At 40.8% G+C, this 15,895-nt stretch overlaps 2 protein-coding genes across 3 annotated transcripts in view; both read right to left on the bottom strand.

Moving 5' to 3' along the window:
- LOC134826252 (prenyl transferase-like) overlaps positions 1-15,895 on the bottom strand; it is a 92,610-nt gene that overhangs the window by 23,013 nt on the left and 53,702 nt on the right. The gene's annotated exons all lie outside the window — the stretch shown is intronic.
- The window catches only part of LOC134826251 (E3 ubiquitin-protein ligase NEDD4-like), a 28,519-nt gene that overhangs the window by 7,628 nt on the left and 4,996 nt on the right, over positions 1-15,895 (bottom strand). For both annotated transcript variants that reach the window (XM_063838561.1, XM_063838560.1), the window contains 10 exons: positions 12,572-12,616; positions 12,031-12,181; positions 7,826-8,281; positions 7,273-7,427; positions 7,028-7,096; positions 6,246-6,367; positions 5,949-6,115; positions 5,697-5,770; positions 5,436-5,532; positions 5,185-5,316 (listed from right to left, as the gene is read on the bottom strand). In XM_063838561.1, the coding sequence (XP_063694631.1) occupies positions 5,185-5,316; positions 5,436-5,532; positions 5,697-5,770; positions 5,949-6,115; positions 6,246-6,367; positions 7,028-7,096; positions 7,273-7,427; positions 7,826-8,281; positions 12,031-12,181; positions 12,572-12,616 (1,468 nt within the window). The remainder of the gene's footprint in view (positions 1-5,184; positions 5,317-5,435; positions 5,533-5,696; positions 5,771-5,948; positions 6,116-6,245; positions 6,368-7,027; positions 7,097-7,272; positions 7,428-7,825; positions 8,282-12,030; positions 12,182-12,571; positions 12,617-15,895) is intronic.

Raw genomic sequence — 15,895 nt, 5'->3', positions numbered from 1 at the left:
CTGAGGAGGAGGAGGACTGAGGAGGAGGAGGATGAGGACTGAGGAAGACTGAGGAGGAGGAGGAAGTGTAGGAGAAGGTAGACTCAGAAGGAGGAGGAGGACTGAAGAGGACGAGGAAGTGGAGGAGGTGGAGGAGGAATAGGACTCAGGAGGGTGTGGACTCAGGAGGAGGAGGAATCAGGAAGACTCAGATGGAGGAGGACTCAGGAGGACTCAGGAGGAAGACTCAGAAGGAGGGGGAGGATGAGGACACAGGAGGAGGAGAAGGAAGAGGAGGAGGAGGAGAAGGAGGACTGAGGAGGACTGAGGAGGAGGAGAAAGAGAAGGAGGAAGACTGATGAGGAGGAGAAGAAGGACTGACGAGGAGGAGGAGGACCGAGGAGGAGGAGGAGGATGATGACTGAGGAGGAGGAAGACTGAGGAGGAGGACTGAGAAGGAGGAGGAAGAGGAGGAGGAGGAGGACTGAAGAGGAGGGCTATTAGACAGATAATCAAGAGGAAGAGGAGGATGAGGAGGACTGAAGAGGAGAATGAGGAGGAGGAGGAGGAGGAGGAGTAGGACTGAGGAGGAGAAGGAAGAGGAAGACTGAGGAGGAGAAGGAGGAGGAGGACTGAGGAGGAGAAGGATGAAGAGGAATGGAGGACTGTTATAGCCATACAAATATCTGGAAAGTTTAAAGAAAATGTATCAGCATAGGATCTCGAAATATGTGCCTGCGTTCCGCTAGAACGCGCCAATTTGAGATATTTTCTTGTGTTTGAAGTCATATCTCAGGTTTGGCACATAGAAATTCGCCCAAAATCGCACAGAATATCCGTCTCACAGCCATACAACTATCTGGAAAGTTTAAAGAAAATTTATCAGTAGGATCTCGAAATATGTGCCTGCGTTCCGCTACAAACCGCCATTTTGAGATATTTTCTTGTGTTTGAAGTCATATATCAGGTTTGGCACATAGAAATTCGCACAAAATCGCACAGAATATCCGTCTCATAGCCATACAACTATCTGGAAAGTTTAAAGAAAATTTATCAGTAGGATCTCAAGATAATCGACTTTCGTCAAATATTGTTCCGCGGAACAAATGGAACAGAAAGTCCAACAGAAGGACTTTCGACAAATCTGTTCCAAATAAAAAGTTCGAAAATCGAGTGTTTTAGTGAATAACTTAGAATATATTTTTGATTTTCTCCAGATCTGACAAATAGATTTTCTTTAAACTTTCCAGATAGTTACATGGCTATATGACGGATAATGTGTGAGAGTTTGGGAGAATTTTTATATGTTAAACTTGAGATATGACTTCAAACACAAGAAAATATCTCCAAATTAGCGGTTTCTAGCGGAATGCAGGCACATATTTCGAGATCCTACTGATAAATTTTCTTTAAACTTTCCAGATAGTTGTATGACTATAAGACGAATGATCTGTGCGATTTTGGGCAACCTTATATGTGCCAAACCTGAGATATGACTTCAAACACAAGAAAATATCTCCAAATTGGCGGTTTCTAGCGGAATGCAGGCACATATTTCGAGATCCTACTGATACATTTTCTTTAAACTTTCCAGATAGTTGTATGGCTATGAGACGGATAATCTGTGTGATTTTGGGCGAATTTCTATGTGCCGAACTTGAGATATGACTTCAAACACAAGAAAATATCTCCGAATTGGCGGTTTTTAGCGGAACAAAGGCATATATTTGGAGATTTAAATGATAGAATTTTTTAAAACTTTCCAGATAGTTACATGGCTATAGGAGGAGGAGGAGGAGGAGGAAGACTGAGGAGGAGGAGGAGGTGTAGGAGGAGGTGGACTCAGAAGGAGGAGGAGGAGGACTGAAGAGGACGAGGAAGTGGAGGATGTGGAGGAGATGGACTCGAGAGGACTCAGGAGGATCAGGAGGAGGACTCAGAAGGAGGAAGAGGATGAGAACACAGGAGGAGGAGGAGGATGAGGATGAAGAGGAGGAGGACTCAGGGGGACTCAGGAGTAGGAGGACTGAGGAGGAAGAGGAGGATGAGGATGAGGAAGACTGAGGAGGAGGACTGAGGAGGACTGAGGAGGGAGGATGAAGAGGAGTAGGACTGAGGAGGACTGAGGAGGAGGATTGATGAGAAGGAGGGGAGAGAGAAGGAGGAGAACTGGAAGAGGAGGACTGAGGAGGGGAAGGAGGAGGAAGAGGAGGACTGAAGAAGAGGAGGAGGACGAGGAGAATGAGGAGGACTGAGGAGGAGGAGGAGGAGGAGGAGGAGGACTGACGAGGAGGACTGATGAGGAGGAGAAGGACTGACGATGAGGAGGAGGACTGAGGAGGAGGAGGAGGAAGAGGAGGAGGAGGAGAAGGAAGACTGATGAGGACTGACGAGGAGGAAGAAGAGAAGGAGGAGGAGGAGGACTGATGAGGAGGAGGAGAAGGATTGACGAGGAGGAGGAGGACTGAGGAGGAGGAGGATGATGACTGAGGAGGAGGAAGACTTTGAAAATACACATGATCCCCCTTTCCAGATAGTTGTATGGCTATGAGACAGATAATCAAGAGGAAGAGGAGCATGAGGATGAGGAGGACTGAAGAGGAGAATGAGGAGGAAGAGGACTGAGGAGGAGGACTGAGGAGGAGGAGGACTGATGAGGAATAGGACAGAGGATGAGGAGAAAGACTTAGGAGGAGTACTGATGAGGAGGAGAAGGAGATGGAGGACTGAGGAGGAGAAGGAGGAAGAGGAGGAGGACTGAGGACTGAGGTGGAGGAGGAGGAGGAGGAGGAGGAGGAGGAGGAGGAATAGGACAGAGGATGAGGAGAAAGACTTAGGAGGAGTACTGATGAGGAGGAGAAGGAGGAGGAGGACTGAGGAGGAGAAGGAGGAAGAGGAGGAGGACTGAGGACTGAGGTGGAGGAGGAAGAGGAGGAAGAGGAGGAGGAGGATGAGGAGGAGGAGGATAATGACTGATGAGGAGGAGGCGTACTGAGGAGGAGGAGGATGATGACTGAGGAGGAGGAGGACTGAGGAGGAGGAGGATGAGGACTGAGGAAGACTGAGGAGGAGGAGGAAGTGTAGGAGAAGGTAGACTCAGAAGGAGGAGGAGGACTGAAGAGGACGAGGAAGTGGAGGAGGTGGAGGAGGAATAGGACTCAGGAGGGTGTGGACTCAGGAGGAGGAGGAATCAGGAAGACTCAGATGGAGGAGGACTCAGGAGGACTCAGGAGGAAGACTCAGAAGGAGGGGGAGGATGAGGACACAGGAGGAGGAGAAGGAAGAGGAGGAGGAGGAGAAGGAGGACTGAGGAGGACTGAGGAGGAAGAGAAAGAGAAGGAGGAAGACTGATGAGGAGGAGAAGAAGGACTGACGAGGAGGAGGAGGACCGAGGAGGAGGAGGAGGATGATGACTGAGGAGGAGGAAGACTGAGGAGGAGGACTGAGAAGGAGGAGGAAGAGGAGGAGGAGGAGGACTGAAGAGGAGGGCTATTAGACAGATAATCAAGAGGAAGAGGAGGATGAGGAGGACTGAAGAGGAGAATGAGGAGGAGGAGGAGGAGGAGGAGTAGGACTGAGGAGGAGAAGGAAGAGGAAGACTGAGGAGGAGAAGGAGGAGGAGGACTGAGGAGGAGAAGGATGAAGAGGAATGGAGGACTGTTATAGCCATACAAATATCTGGAAAGTTTAAAGAAAATGTATCAGCATAGGATCTCGAAATATGTGTCTGCGTTCCACTAAAACGCGCTAATTTGAGATATTTTCTTGTGTTTGAAGTCATATCTCAGGTTTGGCACATAGAAATTCACCAAAAGTCGCACAGAATATCCGTCTCATAGCTATACAACTATCTGGAAAGTTTAAAGAATATTTATCAGTAGGATCTCGAAATATGTGCCTGCGTTCCGCTAGAACGCGCCAATTTGAGATATTTTCTTGTGTTTGAAGTCATATCTCAGGTTTGGCACATAGAAATTCGCCCAAAATCGCACAGAATATCCGTCTCACAGCCATACAACTATCTGGAAAGTTTAAAGAAAATTTATCAGTAGGATCTCGAAATATGTGCCTGCGTTCCGCTACAAACCGCCATTTTGAGATATTTTCTTGTGTTTGAAGTCATATATCAGGTTTGGCACATAGAAATTCGCACAAAATCGCACAGAATATCCGTCTCATAGCCATACAACTATCTGGAAAGTTTAAAGAAAATTTATCAGTAGGATCTCAAAATAATCGACTTTCGTCAAATATCGTTCCGAAACCGCCAATTTGAGATGTTTTCATGAGTTTAAAGTCATATCTCAAGTTTGGCACATAAAAATTCGCCCAAACTTGCTCAGATTATCTGTCTCATAGCCATACAACTATCTGGAAAATTTAAAGAATATTTATCGGTAGGATCTCGAAATATGTGCCTGCGTTCCGCTAGAACGCGCCAATTTGAGATATTTTCTTGTGTTTGAAGTCATATCTCAGGTTTGGCACATAGAAATTCGCCCAAAATCGCACAGAATATCCGTCTCATAGCCATACAACTATCTGGAAAGTTTAAAGAAATTTTATCAGTAGGATTTCGAAATATGTGCCTGCGTTCCGCTAGAACGCGCCAATTTGAGATATTTTCTTGTGTTTGAAGTCATATCTCAGGTTTGGCACATAGAAATTCACCAAAAGTCGCACAGAATATCCGTCTCATAGCTATACAACTATCTGGAAAGTTTAAAGAATATTTATCAGTAGGATCTCGAAATATGTGCCTGCGTTCCGCTAGAACGCGCCAATTTGAGATATTTTCTTGTGTTTGAAGTCATATCTCAGGTTTGGCACATAGAAATTCGCCCAAAATCGCACAGAATATCCGTCTCACAGCCATACAACTATCTGGAAAGTTTAAAGAAAATTTATCAGTAGGATCTCGAAATATGTGCCTGCGTTCCGCTACAAACCGCCATTTTGAGATATTTTCTTGTGTTTGAAGTCATATATCAGGTTTGGCACATAGAAATTCGCACAAAATCGCACAGAATATCCGTCTCATAGCCATACAACTATCTGGAAAGTTTAAAGAAAATTTATCAGTAGGATCTCAAGATAATCGACTTTCGTCAAATATTGTTCCGCGGAACAAATGGAACAGAAAGTCCAACTCCTGGTCCCGCTTGAACGAGCGCATTTTTACATCATTTTCGCATTTTAAATTACCTTCCAGAACCACACAACAACGTGGTGTGTGGGAGAGAATCCGCCCTTAAAGTCCGTGTAGGTAGCCCAGTCCTCTACGTCTATCTGTGTGATCCCACACATCAGATATTCCAACTCATTCTCGTCAAACACCTGGGAATAATATGTTGTTTGTTTACACTAATTTGTAAGATAATAAATAGAGATTTCAAGAAAAACGTGAGTAGAATCGCGTCACCAAGAGATTAAATCGCTTTTGGGTTTTGACTTACAGCGAGGCTCCGTAAGGGGATGACATCGTTAAAACCATCCTTAAAACTCCTTACTTGATCAGTTATTCGGTTTACGAACTTCCAGTTGATGTAATCCCTGAAAAAGATTATTATTATGAAAATCTTTCAAAACTAAAGAAAGAGAGGGAGATATCTTCACAAGTGATTGGGAATAACAATTTTTCTCTGAAACATGGTTTGTACTTTGTTCCGAGTGTAGGAGAAGGGGCAGCGATTCCCGGGAACACAAAAATAACTCACTTAATATATCCCATTTTGTTGAAGTTCGTAACCTCGATATTCTCACCATTCGGTATCAGAGGAGTTTCGACCATCTGAAAATAAAATGAGTTGTTTACTTTTACAGCAATGACAAAATACTACGGGTTGGAGTTGAGGCATCAAAGGTAAAGTAGGTCAGCCTGCATCGCGTTATAGAGTTATAGCGACTTGAAATTCCATTAGTCGTTTCTGCACTATTTAATAGGCCAAATAAATAGATAAAAACCAAACCTCTCCTAATTTGTCCTCCTGAGCACTGAAAGTAAGACATAAATCCTCCGGATCGTTGTCAATAACCCATTTCAAACTGTTGTAGGTTTCTATATCAAATTCTGCCATGTCATCCAGAGTGATAGGCTTCCCAAGGATCAGCTTGTAGAACGGACGAATAAAGAACCCTGGCATTTCACATAATCAACTAATTATACTTGAATAAACATTAAACAAAGAAAGTAAATCGATTTAATTTAGCAGAGGAAAATGGGACCATGGTTTTGGAATTTCTATCCCAACAAGGAAATCACGTACCGTCAACAAGTTTGCCGTGGTACACCGCCATAGCACAGATCCGGCCGAAGAAGTAGAAGAACCGTTCGTGAGCTGGTTCAATTATCGCAGAGTTTGGGTTTATTTGTAGAGTGTAGTTGTCACTGAAATTAATGGTGTGATCATGGTTACGCTCGTTATTTATTATCGGTGTGAAAATCCATCTGATTTGTATTTAATCAGATTTGTTGACAACATGCCAAGTAGTGACAAAAGGAATTAGTAGGACAAAAGAGATGAGTTACAGTACACCAGGTGGCCTTCTAACAGTGTGCACTGTATTGTAATACCTACATACCTACATACCTACATACCTACATACCTACATACCTACATACCTACATACCTACATATCTACATACCTACATACCTACATACCAACATACCTACCTCTACATGGTGTAACATATCACATGTTACACACGGTGCATAACGTCAAGGTTATACGATACACACACTACACACGCTTTGCTGTGTTACACGGGTGACGTAACTCATTCTATATAAAGTTCTTATAACTTAATTAAATTCTAAAGTGGACTACTTCGATTAAGGTGCATGATCGATAGGTACAGTGTACATGAGTTATTAGATCGTCACGGTAATTTGTGAAACTGGTGGATTTTTTTAAATGTATACAGAAAGTAATAAATGATAATAAATGATAATGTTATCTTGATATTAAAATCCAGGATTTTTTATCAAGATAAATTATTATTTATTATTCTCTGTTGACTTTTAATAATTAAATTATCTGTACTCACATGGCGGAATACTCCCAAAGTCCGTAGTAAGGGTTGAACATCTCACGCGACAAAGCATAAAACCATTCCCTGAAAAGTGGACTATGAGTCGAAGTCTAGGTAATGTTTTGTGAGTTGGTGGAATGATATGGTGGAAATTGAGCGGGAATGTTGCGAAGCAATATTTGATATAAAATACTGATATATAGTACAAATTCTATCCTGAGCAGATTCCCAACAAAAGTACACAATAATGATGAGGCAACCTTGCTAATCCACCATAATCAAGTCCGGGTTCCCCCTCGAAAGTGATCCACAATCTCTTGAGAAGTTCCTCCTTCGATTTGGGCATGACAGCGTTCATACTGTCCGTCAGTATGTTGGTTCTCTTCACCTTTATCTCACATTTACCAGTAGATTGCTGAAGTTGTTGATATGCCTTTACAAAATTTAGAATGTAATTGTAAAGTCACCATACAATTCGACAATCCAAGCGGATCAAGCGCGACCTAGTATTGAACAAAGCAACATAGCGACCTCGTATATCTAGATCTTGCTACTCAAATAGCCACCAGCTTGTCGTTCTAATATTATACAATATTGTATAAAATATTTTTAAACAGTCCTTACTCATATTGGATAATAATTTATGTGTTAGGACAAAGTAAGAATCTCCAATCTGTTTTTTCAAATTTTGTCCTTAAACATAAATTATATGATCGACCAGACCCACTCAAAAGAGCGAAAACAGATTGTCATAATATTTGATAACTTACAATTTTAGACGTTAAAAGTATAAATACTCCACAATCCACATACCGGCGGTTTGGGAAGGTTAGCTTTAAAGTTCTCGTATTTAACTTTATAATCTCTGCTGTACTGTATAGCAGGACCTGACGAGACAATAGTCTTCCTAGGGTCCTCCCACTGCGTACTCTTAGTAGCATGGTCCACGTAAAACACCCTCCCATCAGAGTGTACCCTCATCTCCCAACCATCGGGAAGTGGGTCTTCTTGTCTGGGATCGTGCCAAGTTGTCTCCTTGGTACGGTGGTTTATGAAGAAGGGGCGTCCACTGCGGGTGTAGCGCATCTCAAACCCGGTCGGTAGAGGACCCAATGCTGCGAACAGTCCGTCTGTCCTGCTCTTGGGTCTGACCCAGGAGGTTGTCCGGGAGTTGTGGTCGATGTAGAACAGTCGACCAGAGCCAGGGTCCTGAGCTTCTGTCCAACCTTCAGGGAGTGGAGACTGTTGCCCGGACTCTTCTACTTCCGTCTGGGAGGTAAATGGTTGGTATACAGTAATTATTGTAGCATTACCTTGGTGAAATCATGAAAGCAATAAGGCGTAAGCATAAACAATTAACCCAGATCGCCGGCAATTGCATCATCCTACCATTTCATATTTTCCTTGTCAGCACACTATCTTGTTAAGGTGAATTATATGACACTATGACAAGGAGCATTGTTTACGTTAAGGCGAAGTTCTTTTGAAATATGAGTTGCCAAGGTAACAGCAGTATCAACATCACAAATATGTTCCTCCTATATGCTTTCATTTCGTCGTCTATATGATTAAATGGAAGCTCTAGAATGTTGTAATTGATGTCATAATATGGATAATATAATCCCGACCCTTTTCTCTGGCTAAAATGAAACCCACCAAACCTCACTGCATTGCTATTTTGGGTGGTACTTAAATTTTATCAATGCCGTTCGGTGTGTGTTTTTTTATTTTTTTATTTTAGCCCTCCCCGGGGTCATTCCTCTCGCATTTGCGAGAGTCGTCCCAAAGGTGCAAAAGGAGGTCATATCAGGATTTGTTCCCACCAAGCTCTTACATCGCTAATTGCTGACCATCGGCCTTCACTGAAGGTAAGTTTTTTTGAGAGTGGAGGCCGACCGTCAGCGTGGGATGCAGGGCCAAGTGGGAAACAACGTCAAGGCCACCTTCTACTTGGGCCATGTTGGTTTTGTCAGATAATGTGGTAATAAGATATGAAGTGAATGAGTGAAATGAAGTGAGTGAAAAGGGTGTAAAAGAGGAGGAGTTTGTAAGGAATTTAGGAAAGGAAGGAAGCAGGGCATGTACTACAAAAAACAGCTAGTAGTACTGCAAGATAGTAACAATAACCAATAAAAATGCATAACATAGACAGCAATATAAATGGGGTGGACATATTGCCCTAATCGGCCAAGATCGACACAATAGAAATTTTGTGACCTATTTTATCTCCTGTAAGTGATAGCTTAAGAAGTTTGATATACCCCTGCCAGATCGGTATGTCTCCTGCCTGAAATTTTTTGCTAATGTACCATTTGGCAACGACATTAAAATAATTTATAATTTGTGAAGTGTGATTACAAACTATAAAATTAATTTTAGTGGGATCTTTGTAATTTCTATCGATTTTCCTTTTGATAAAGTCTTCAAGTATTGTGATGAAGCTATTTGTGTGAATACAATGGAGCCTGGAGGTAAATACGAGGAATAGTTTCTAAATATGTTTTACACAGGCTACACATGGGAGTATCTGTAACAATTTTCATCTTATGTCTCATGTATCTACACGTTGTGATCCTCATTAAAAGTTTGTATTGAAATTGAATCAACCTACAATTTTTAGATAATAAGAAAAACAGGTTGCTTAGAACGACTGCCCAATCGATGGAATGACTATTTAAGTCGATAACCCATTGACGTAAAGGAGACAGCTCGTTTGGGCAAATAGAATCGTACATTTTATCCCGAATTTTGCTTCCCTTCACCTGCCCAGTTGCAGAATGTAAAAATTGAAGTTTTATATTCGGTGTGTATTTAATCGCATCAAATGAGTAAATCAATTATCAACTCATTTAATAAGGCCACCACTAAAACAATGGTATCAATAAAATTATCTGTGCAACAATAAAGTTTGGTAACACAATGGCTGTAAATTATTAATGGCTCCCCAATAGTGTTCACTGTTTCTTGTTACGTGCTATGTTTCTACATACAACCTTCCAAATGTGTTCAATACAGTATAAGTTCATTTTACAATACGATTTAGGCATGTAACATAGTTAAATTGGATCTTTAAATGCATGTTTCTCTACTTAAATATTTTTTCCCGATCCATGACTCAAAGTGCCGAAGGCACAAAAGAGTCAAGGACAAGGGTTAGCAAACGAGGTTTTTTTGTATATGGTAGCTTTGCGACCGTGCGAGCGTGCGTGAATACGTGCCCTCAGCTCGATCACGCACTGTTATCGCCCACGTGACTACCTGCGCAAAGTTATTTTGCGCAATAATCTGAATTAAATAATTGTTGGCGCGCGGCGCTGAACGGAACAAGTACATTACTAATTTTACCATGTACATATCCCACTAGGCACTAATTGATAGCATACTATTATTATTTTGAGTTACTAATACTATTTTGCACAGATCCGTGTCGGGTGTCAGGTTGCATAAACAATAAGTATATGTTTACATAGAAATATACACGATTTTCAAATTCAATATGGAATTATATTAACTTGGTGGCGCTCGGCCTGTCACTCCGCCATATCTGCATGCTTATAAACAGTAAAAACTGGGGTCCCCAGGTTGTATGGAATATGATAAAATACGCCATCACGGATCGGGAAAGTGAGCGGCCATCCACAAAAAAAAAGTGGCCGCATTCCTTGTTTGATTTGAAACCCTGCAGTGAGTGTGATGAAAATGTAGTCATTTTTGTCAAAATTTGTTTTCTAGGTTTCCTGTTCGTCAGCGAGGTCTGAAGATAGATCTTCAAAAATTTGAAGAACACACTGGCACGTACATGGACACAATTTCGAGTCCTTCTCAAATTGTGAACCTTATTGTGGGGATATCAAGCATGATTCTGGGCATTTGCGGAATTCTGGGAAACTGTATAGCTTTCACGTATTTCTGGAATCTAAATAAACAAGAAGGAATTTGTTTCTCAGCTTTATAATTATTGTACTTGCTGCATTGATATTATAATGATTAATGACCTGTTATATGATTCAAATACCAATGCAAATGTTGTACTCTACAACAGAAGACGATCAGCTGGAATACCAACGCACAGTGCAAGCGCTATCAGAATATATCAGTAATTCAGCAAGGAGAATCATTTTAAATGAAATGAAATGAAAAGTGGAATCTAGCTACTGTACATCTGTAAATATGCACTCAACATTAGCTAACCTAACCTAGTCAGCGCAACCAAACGCTCTACGACAATTCGTTTGCAGTAATTGGACCTCGATTGTGGAACTTAATCCCACCAAACATGCATACTATCGAAGATCCCATGCACTTTAAAGTCAGGTTGTTAAATTCGCCAAATTTTCGTCAAAAAGTACGGCGTATAAAGAGTTCTCAAAAAGTACGCGAATAATTCGCAAATTTACAACTTCAAGTTTTAATTTTTAGGGCTGTTAAATTCGCCAAAAAATGCGCTGAAAATTCGGTAAAAATGTGGCTGTGGGAACGCGCAGCATTCTCGAGTCTATAATCTAGTTGGATATGTGAATTATGACGTTATACTTCAAATCTCAAACTTACAAATCGCGACAAGTAGAGTAGACTGTGGAGGAAATTAGGTGATTCAAGTTTATTAAGAGAAGTTAGTTTACTCCATTGCATAACGTCTCCGGGTATGGGATTTACCCCCTTGTGATCTTGGTCAGTACCCACGCTAGTCACTGACCAGTAACGACGCACCTGTTGCGGGAAGCACATGTTTTGGCAATATTCCACCATACAAAGCCAACTATCGTGAACATTTTGTCACGAGTAACCTTGTCACGAGCGTCACATGCAGGAAGTGCAGCGGATTGATAATCTTGATATTGTGGGGAATCATCGGATTCAGATGAGGGATGAAGTTGGGGCTGAAACCAACCCTGAGACATATTATTGTGCAATGTGCCTTTAGACTTAGAAATTATGACCTCTTTACTGATTTAAGCTTTCGTGAGATCTACTTAAAATCTGTAAACCATCCACAAAGAGAGGGAACACAGGCTAACCTGGTCGGGTCCACTAAGGTCAAGTGCGGAAGGAGCAGTGGGGGCTTGAGACTCTAGGGACTGTCTTGAGTCTTGTCTGGAGGGCTGGCTGGAGGGTTGCTGTCGAGGGGGTGTTTGATGTCCTAGTTCAGACATGTTCAGCTGCTCGAAACTGAGGAGGATTTACTAATTATGAGCCGGAATTTGTCTTACTGAAACAGAAACTGTATTATGATTAACAAGCAACCAGAACCAGGCCAGGGTGGTACAACCTACAGCTTGTTGACTGTGATTTGGACTATCTCATATAATTGGGAAAAAGTTAGCGATGCTTCATTTGGGAGTCGGGCTATTTCAGAAAATTGTATTTCAGATAGTGCTTTTGCTAAATGTGATGGTAAGCATTTAAATTGTCACACGATTGAGTAATTTTTTATTGTGTCACTAAATGGAAGTCAATTTTCTAAAAATTTGAAAGCGAAAAGAAATTGAAACGACGTCAAAAAAGAAAATCCAAACACTGAAATTATAAGAGTAATCGTAAAATCACTCATAATCTTACCCAAAATCTTCATCTTCCTCACCCTCCTGGAGCCGGACCCTGTCCCTGGGGGTAATCATTTTTTATTCAAATAGAAGATTCTTCAAAATTTAAAATAGAAGATTCTTCAAAATTTAAAATGGAAGATTATTCAAAATGGATGGATGGCTTTCTTCTCCAATATCTTAGAAAGGTTATAAGTTATGTTGTTTATGGATCTAAAGTTCTTCAGATTATTCACATCTAGGGTAGGCTTTAGGCATGGTCTTTTACAATGTATGTACAATGTACATGCTTGCTTTTAAGCGGAGACGGAAATGTACCTGTTTGCAAAGACGTATTGACAATATTATGAAAAGTTGGCAAGAGTTCGGACGGTAGGCAGTTCTTGAAAAGCCACATTGGAATACAAAATCAGGCTAACATGATTTCAAATCAGCCGAATCAATAAACATCATAATTGAAATAATAAATAAATTTCGCAATAAATTATCTCGGACACGAAATACTAGAAAATCACAAAGATAATTACTGAAATATGAACAAAAAGTACAGCTATAATTATATCCTTTTTTTTTCTCTTAGGATTTCAACAGACTCTGCAGATAAACCCCATTTAAATCTAACGCCCAATCAGCCAAACTTATTTTCGTTCGTTTGGATTTTAGTATTTTTGAGTTAACATCCGAACCAAAAAGTCAACCGTGGGAGAAAGTGGTACAGTAAATGTGTTTAAGACGGTTCTGTGAATGAGAAGGAACTGTTTCAATGCTACATATAATACGACATACGTGCAAGCATGCTTCCAGTTAATCTTTATTGAAAATATTGTTCAGAAGTACAACTGCCAAAAATTAAGAAGAAGATCCGAAGGGTGAAGATAAACATTTACTCTAGATACCTATAATACCCTTGACATACAAACTGCAAAATCAAGTTCTGAAGCTAAAGTATTACCGCACTGAGGCAGGACTGTCATACTGAGATGGCCTCAGTTCATCATTCACTACACGGTTAGAGAGATTTGTTCGGTTATCCCATCCCCTAGCTCTAGGTAATTCTGGTTCTGGTTCTGGTTCTGGTTCTGGCTCTGGTTCGAATTCTGGTTCTGGTTCTGGTTCTGGTAGTGACAATGGGTCAGGTTCAGGTTCAAGTTGTGGTGTAAAGAGGTGTGAAATCCATCCATCTGTACCACTGTTATTATTAGTAGGGAGGTGGCCGCGCAACCCACCCGCAGGTGATTCTGGGTGTTCTGATTCTGATCTCAAGAGTGAGTACCAACCGTTTTCTGGTTGCGTTGGTGTCGGTGACCTGCCAAATCTATGTGAAAGCAAACCGTCTTCAGGATAGCTTTATTGATTCCATAATTTCATGAGACAATGGCTTTCATGAGAACAAATAAGCAGGATAATTTCATGATTTCAAATGTTTTAAACAAAAATTAATAAGATCAGGCGTTCGCGTTCGCATTGTACGATCATCACGTTTTTACGGTACGTTGAAGCAAAGCAGAGAAAAACGAGAACCACCCGAGTTTCTAGTTGTGATGTGTTTAATGGCCACCTTTTCAGGACTCGTGTCATGTTTAAAATAGGCTAAAATAGGCTCAGGAGGTTCATACTCTACTCTTCTTTGTTCATGATTTACATAGACAGTACAACCTGATGAGTCTGTACTGCGGTGCCATCCCGGTGGCAGGGATGATTCAGGTTCAGTTTCGGGTTCATGATCGAAGTTAAGTTGTTGTACTAATGCTGATTGCAGAGCGCTGAGAATTTGTATGTCTACTTTTGATGCACTACACGTTCACAAAGCATTATAGTAGTATTTAAATACTGTGATGATAAGGTCATTGTAAAGTTTGCTTTGCCCAAATTTGACTGCCAAAATTGGTACAATTTGACCGGTTGAGCTATTTAGTGAGCTAGCATGCCACCTGGTGTTCACCCTTTGTTAATATTTCACCCAGATGGAAACAAATGTTCACTGGACACTTTAACATGTAATCTATATGTGTTACTCAGCCAATGTGGAGCATATCAGTGCTTCAAAGTGACATTTTAAAACTTTTTGCAATCTCGTTGGTAACTGAATCTGGCAGTCAAAACAGGTTGAGACTCTCAGAAAAAGGTCCCATCTACACAGAAAGCCCCGGTTGAGACAACTTTTAATGCTCAGCCTGTGTGGAGCAGTAGCTTGAAAGTTAGGCAATTTTCAAGACCAAAAATCATACGCTAAACAGTCAAGTTTTTGGTTGAAACTCTATGAACTTTTTAGCTGAAACCCCTCTCAAGAGTTTTTGACTATTTGCGATAACACACCATGTCTCAACCGACGTGGAGCGAGGTTTTGGCAATGTAGAAATTTGTAAATTTGTAATTTATTAGCTTTTCATAATGCTTTTGTTTAGATCTGTAAGATTTTTTTAGCTTGGTAACTCTTACTAACTCTATTTTGAGTACTGAAACGGATATTTATATTCAGTACACTTCTCTCAACCCTGTGGAGCCCAAAATGGTTAAAAATTTGCCAACTTTTAAATTCTTTCTGGGTTGAGATAAAGTGACTTCTGTGATTTACATCTTGACTCCTGTATCTATATTTTCACCGTTGATGCAGACTCTTTAGTCGAGAACAGCCTATCTCAACCATGTGGAGCAAAAAGAGGTCTTCCTTTTGATCAATCGAGACAACTTTTAAGTGCTTCATGGGATATTATTTTTATTCATTCTAGAGAAAATATGTTATAATATTGGTGGTCAATAAACTTACTTCACGGGAACTATTCAGTGCTCAACCTGTGTGGAGCAGAGATGATTTCTGTTGTATTAGATTTTCGAAGCTCACTACTTCATTCTACAGCCGCATGCAAGAGAGATCTTCATCAAATGTTAGGCAGTTGAGGAATCCCGTACATGACATGTCATTTCTAGCTCTGCTCCACTCTGGCTGAACAGTTCTGGAACATCAATCATGGCCCAATCATGGTAAGAAAAGTATTTAAAGTATATCAGTAAACTTTAAATTGCATTACGTACAAATTGGCTACAGATCGACCATCATGGAGACTCTTTTTACCGTAGAAAAAGCCTGTTGCTCCTCACGGTTGAGCATATTGTCTTTTTCTATGGTGGCATATTTCTCTTTAAAGGACACAGTACTACATACATCAACAGCTTCTTAAGTATTGATGATATCATTCCTCCTTTATCCTAATATAACAACACTGATCCTTACAAATAGTTGTGTTATCAATCTATCATTCCATTCTGCTCCTCTCTGGTTGAGCCTATTAAATACAATTTTTCAATCTGTTCTGCTAGTAATTTATTGTAAAAGCTAAAA

Source organism: Bolinopsis microptera, chromosome 2 (assembly GCF_026151205.1).
Source record: "Bolinopsis microptera isolate Bmic1 chromosome 2, MBARI_Bmic_1.0, whole genome shotgun sequence".
NCBI lineage: Eukaryota > Metazoa > Ctenophora > Tentaculata > Lobata > Bolinopsidae > Bolinopsis > Bolinopsis microptera.
This window is presented reverse-complemented; position numbering and strand designations above follow the sequence as displayed.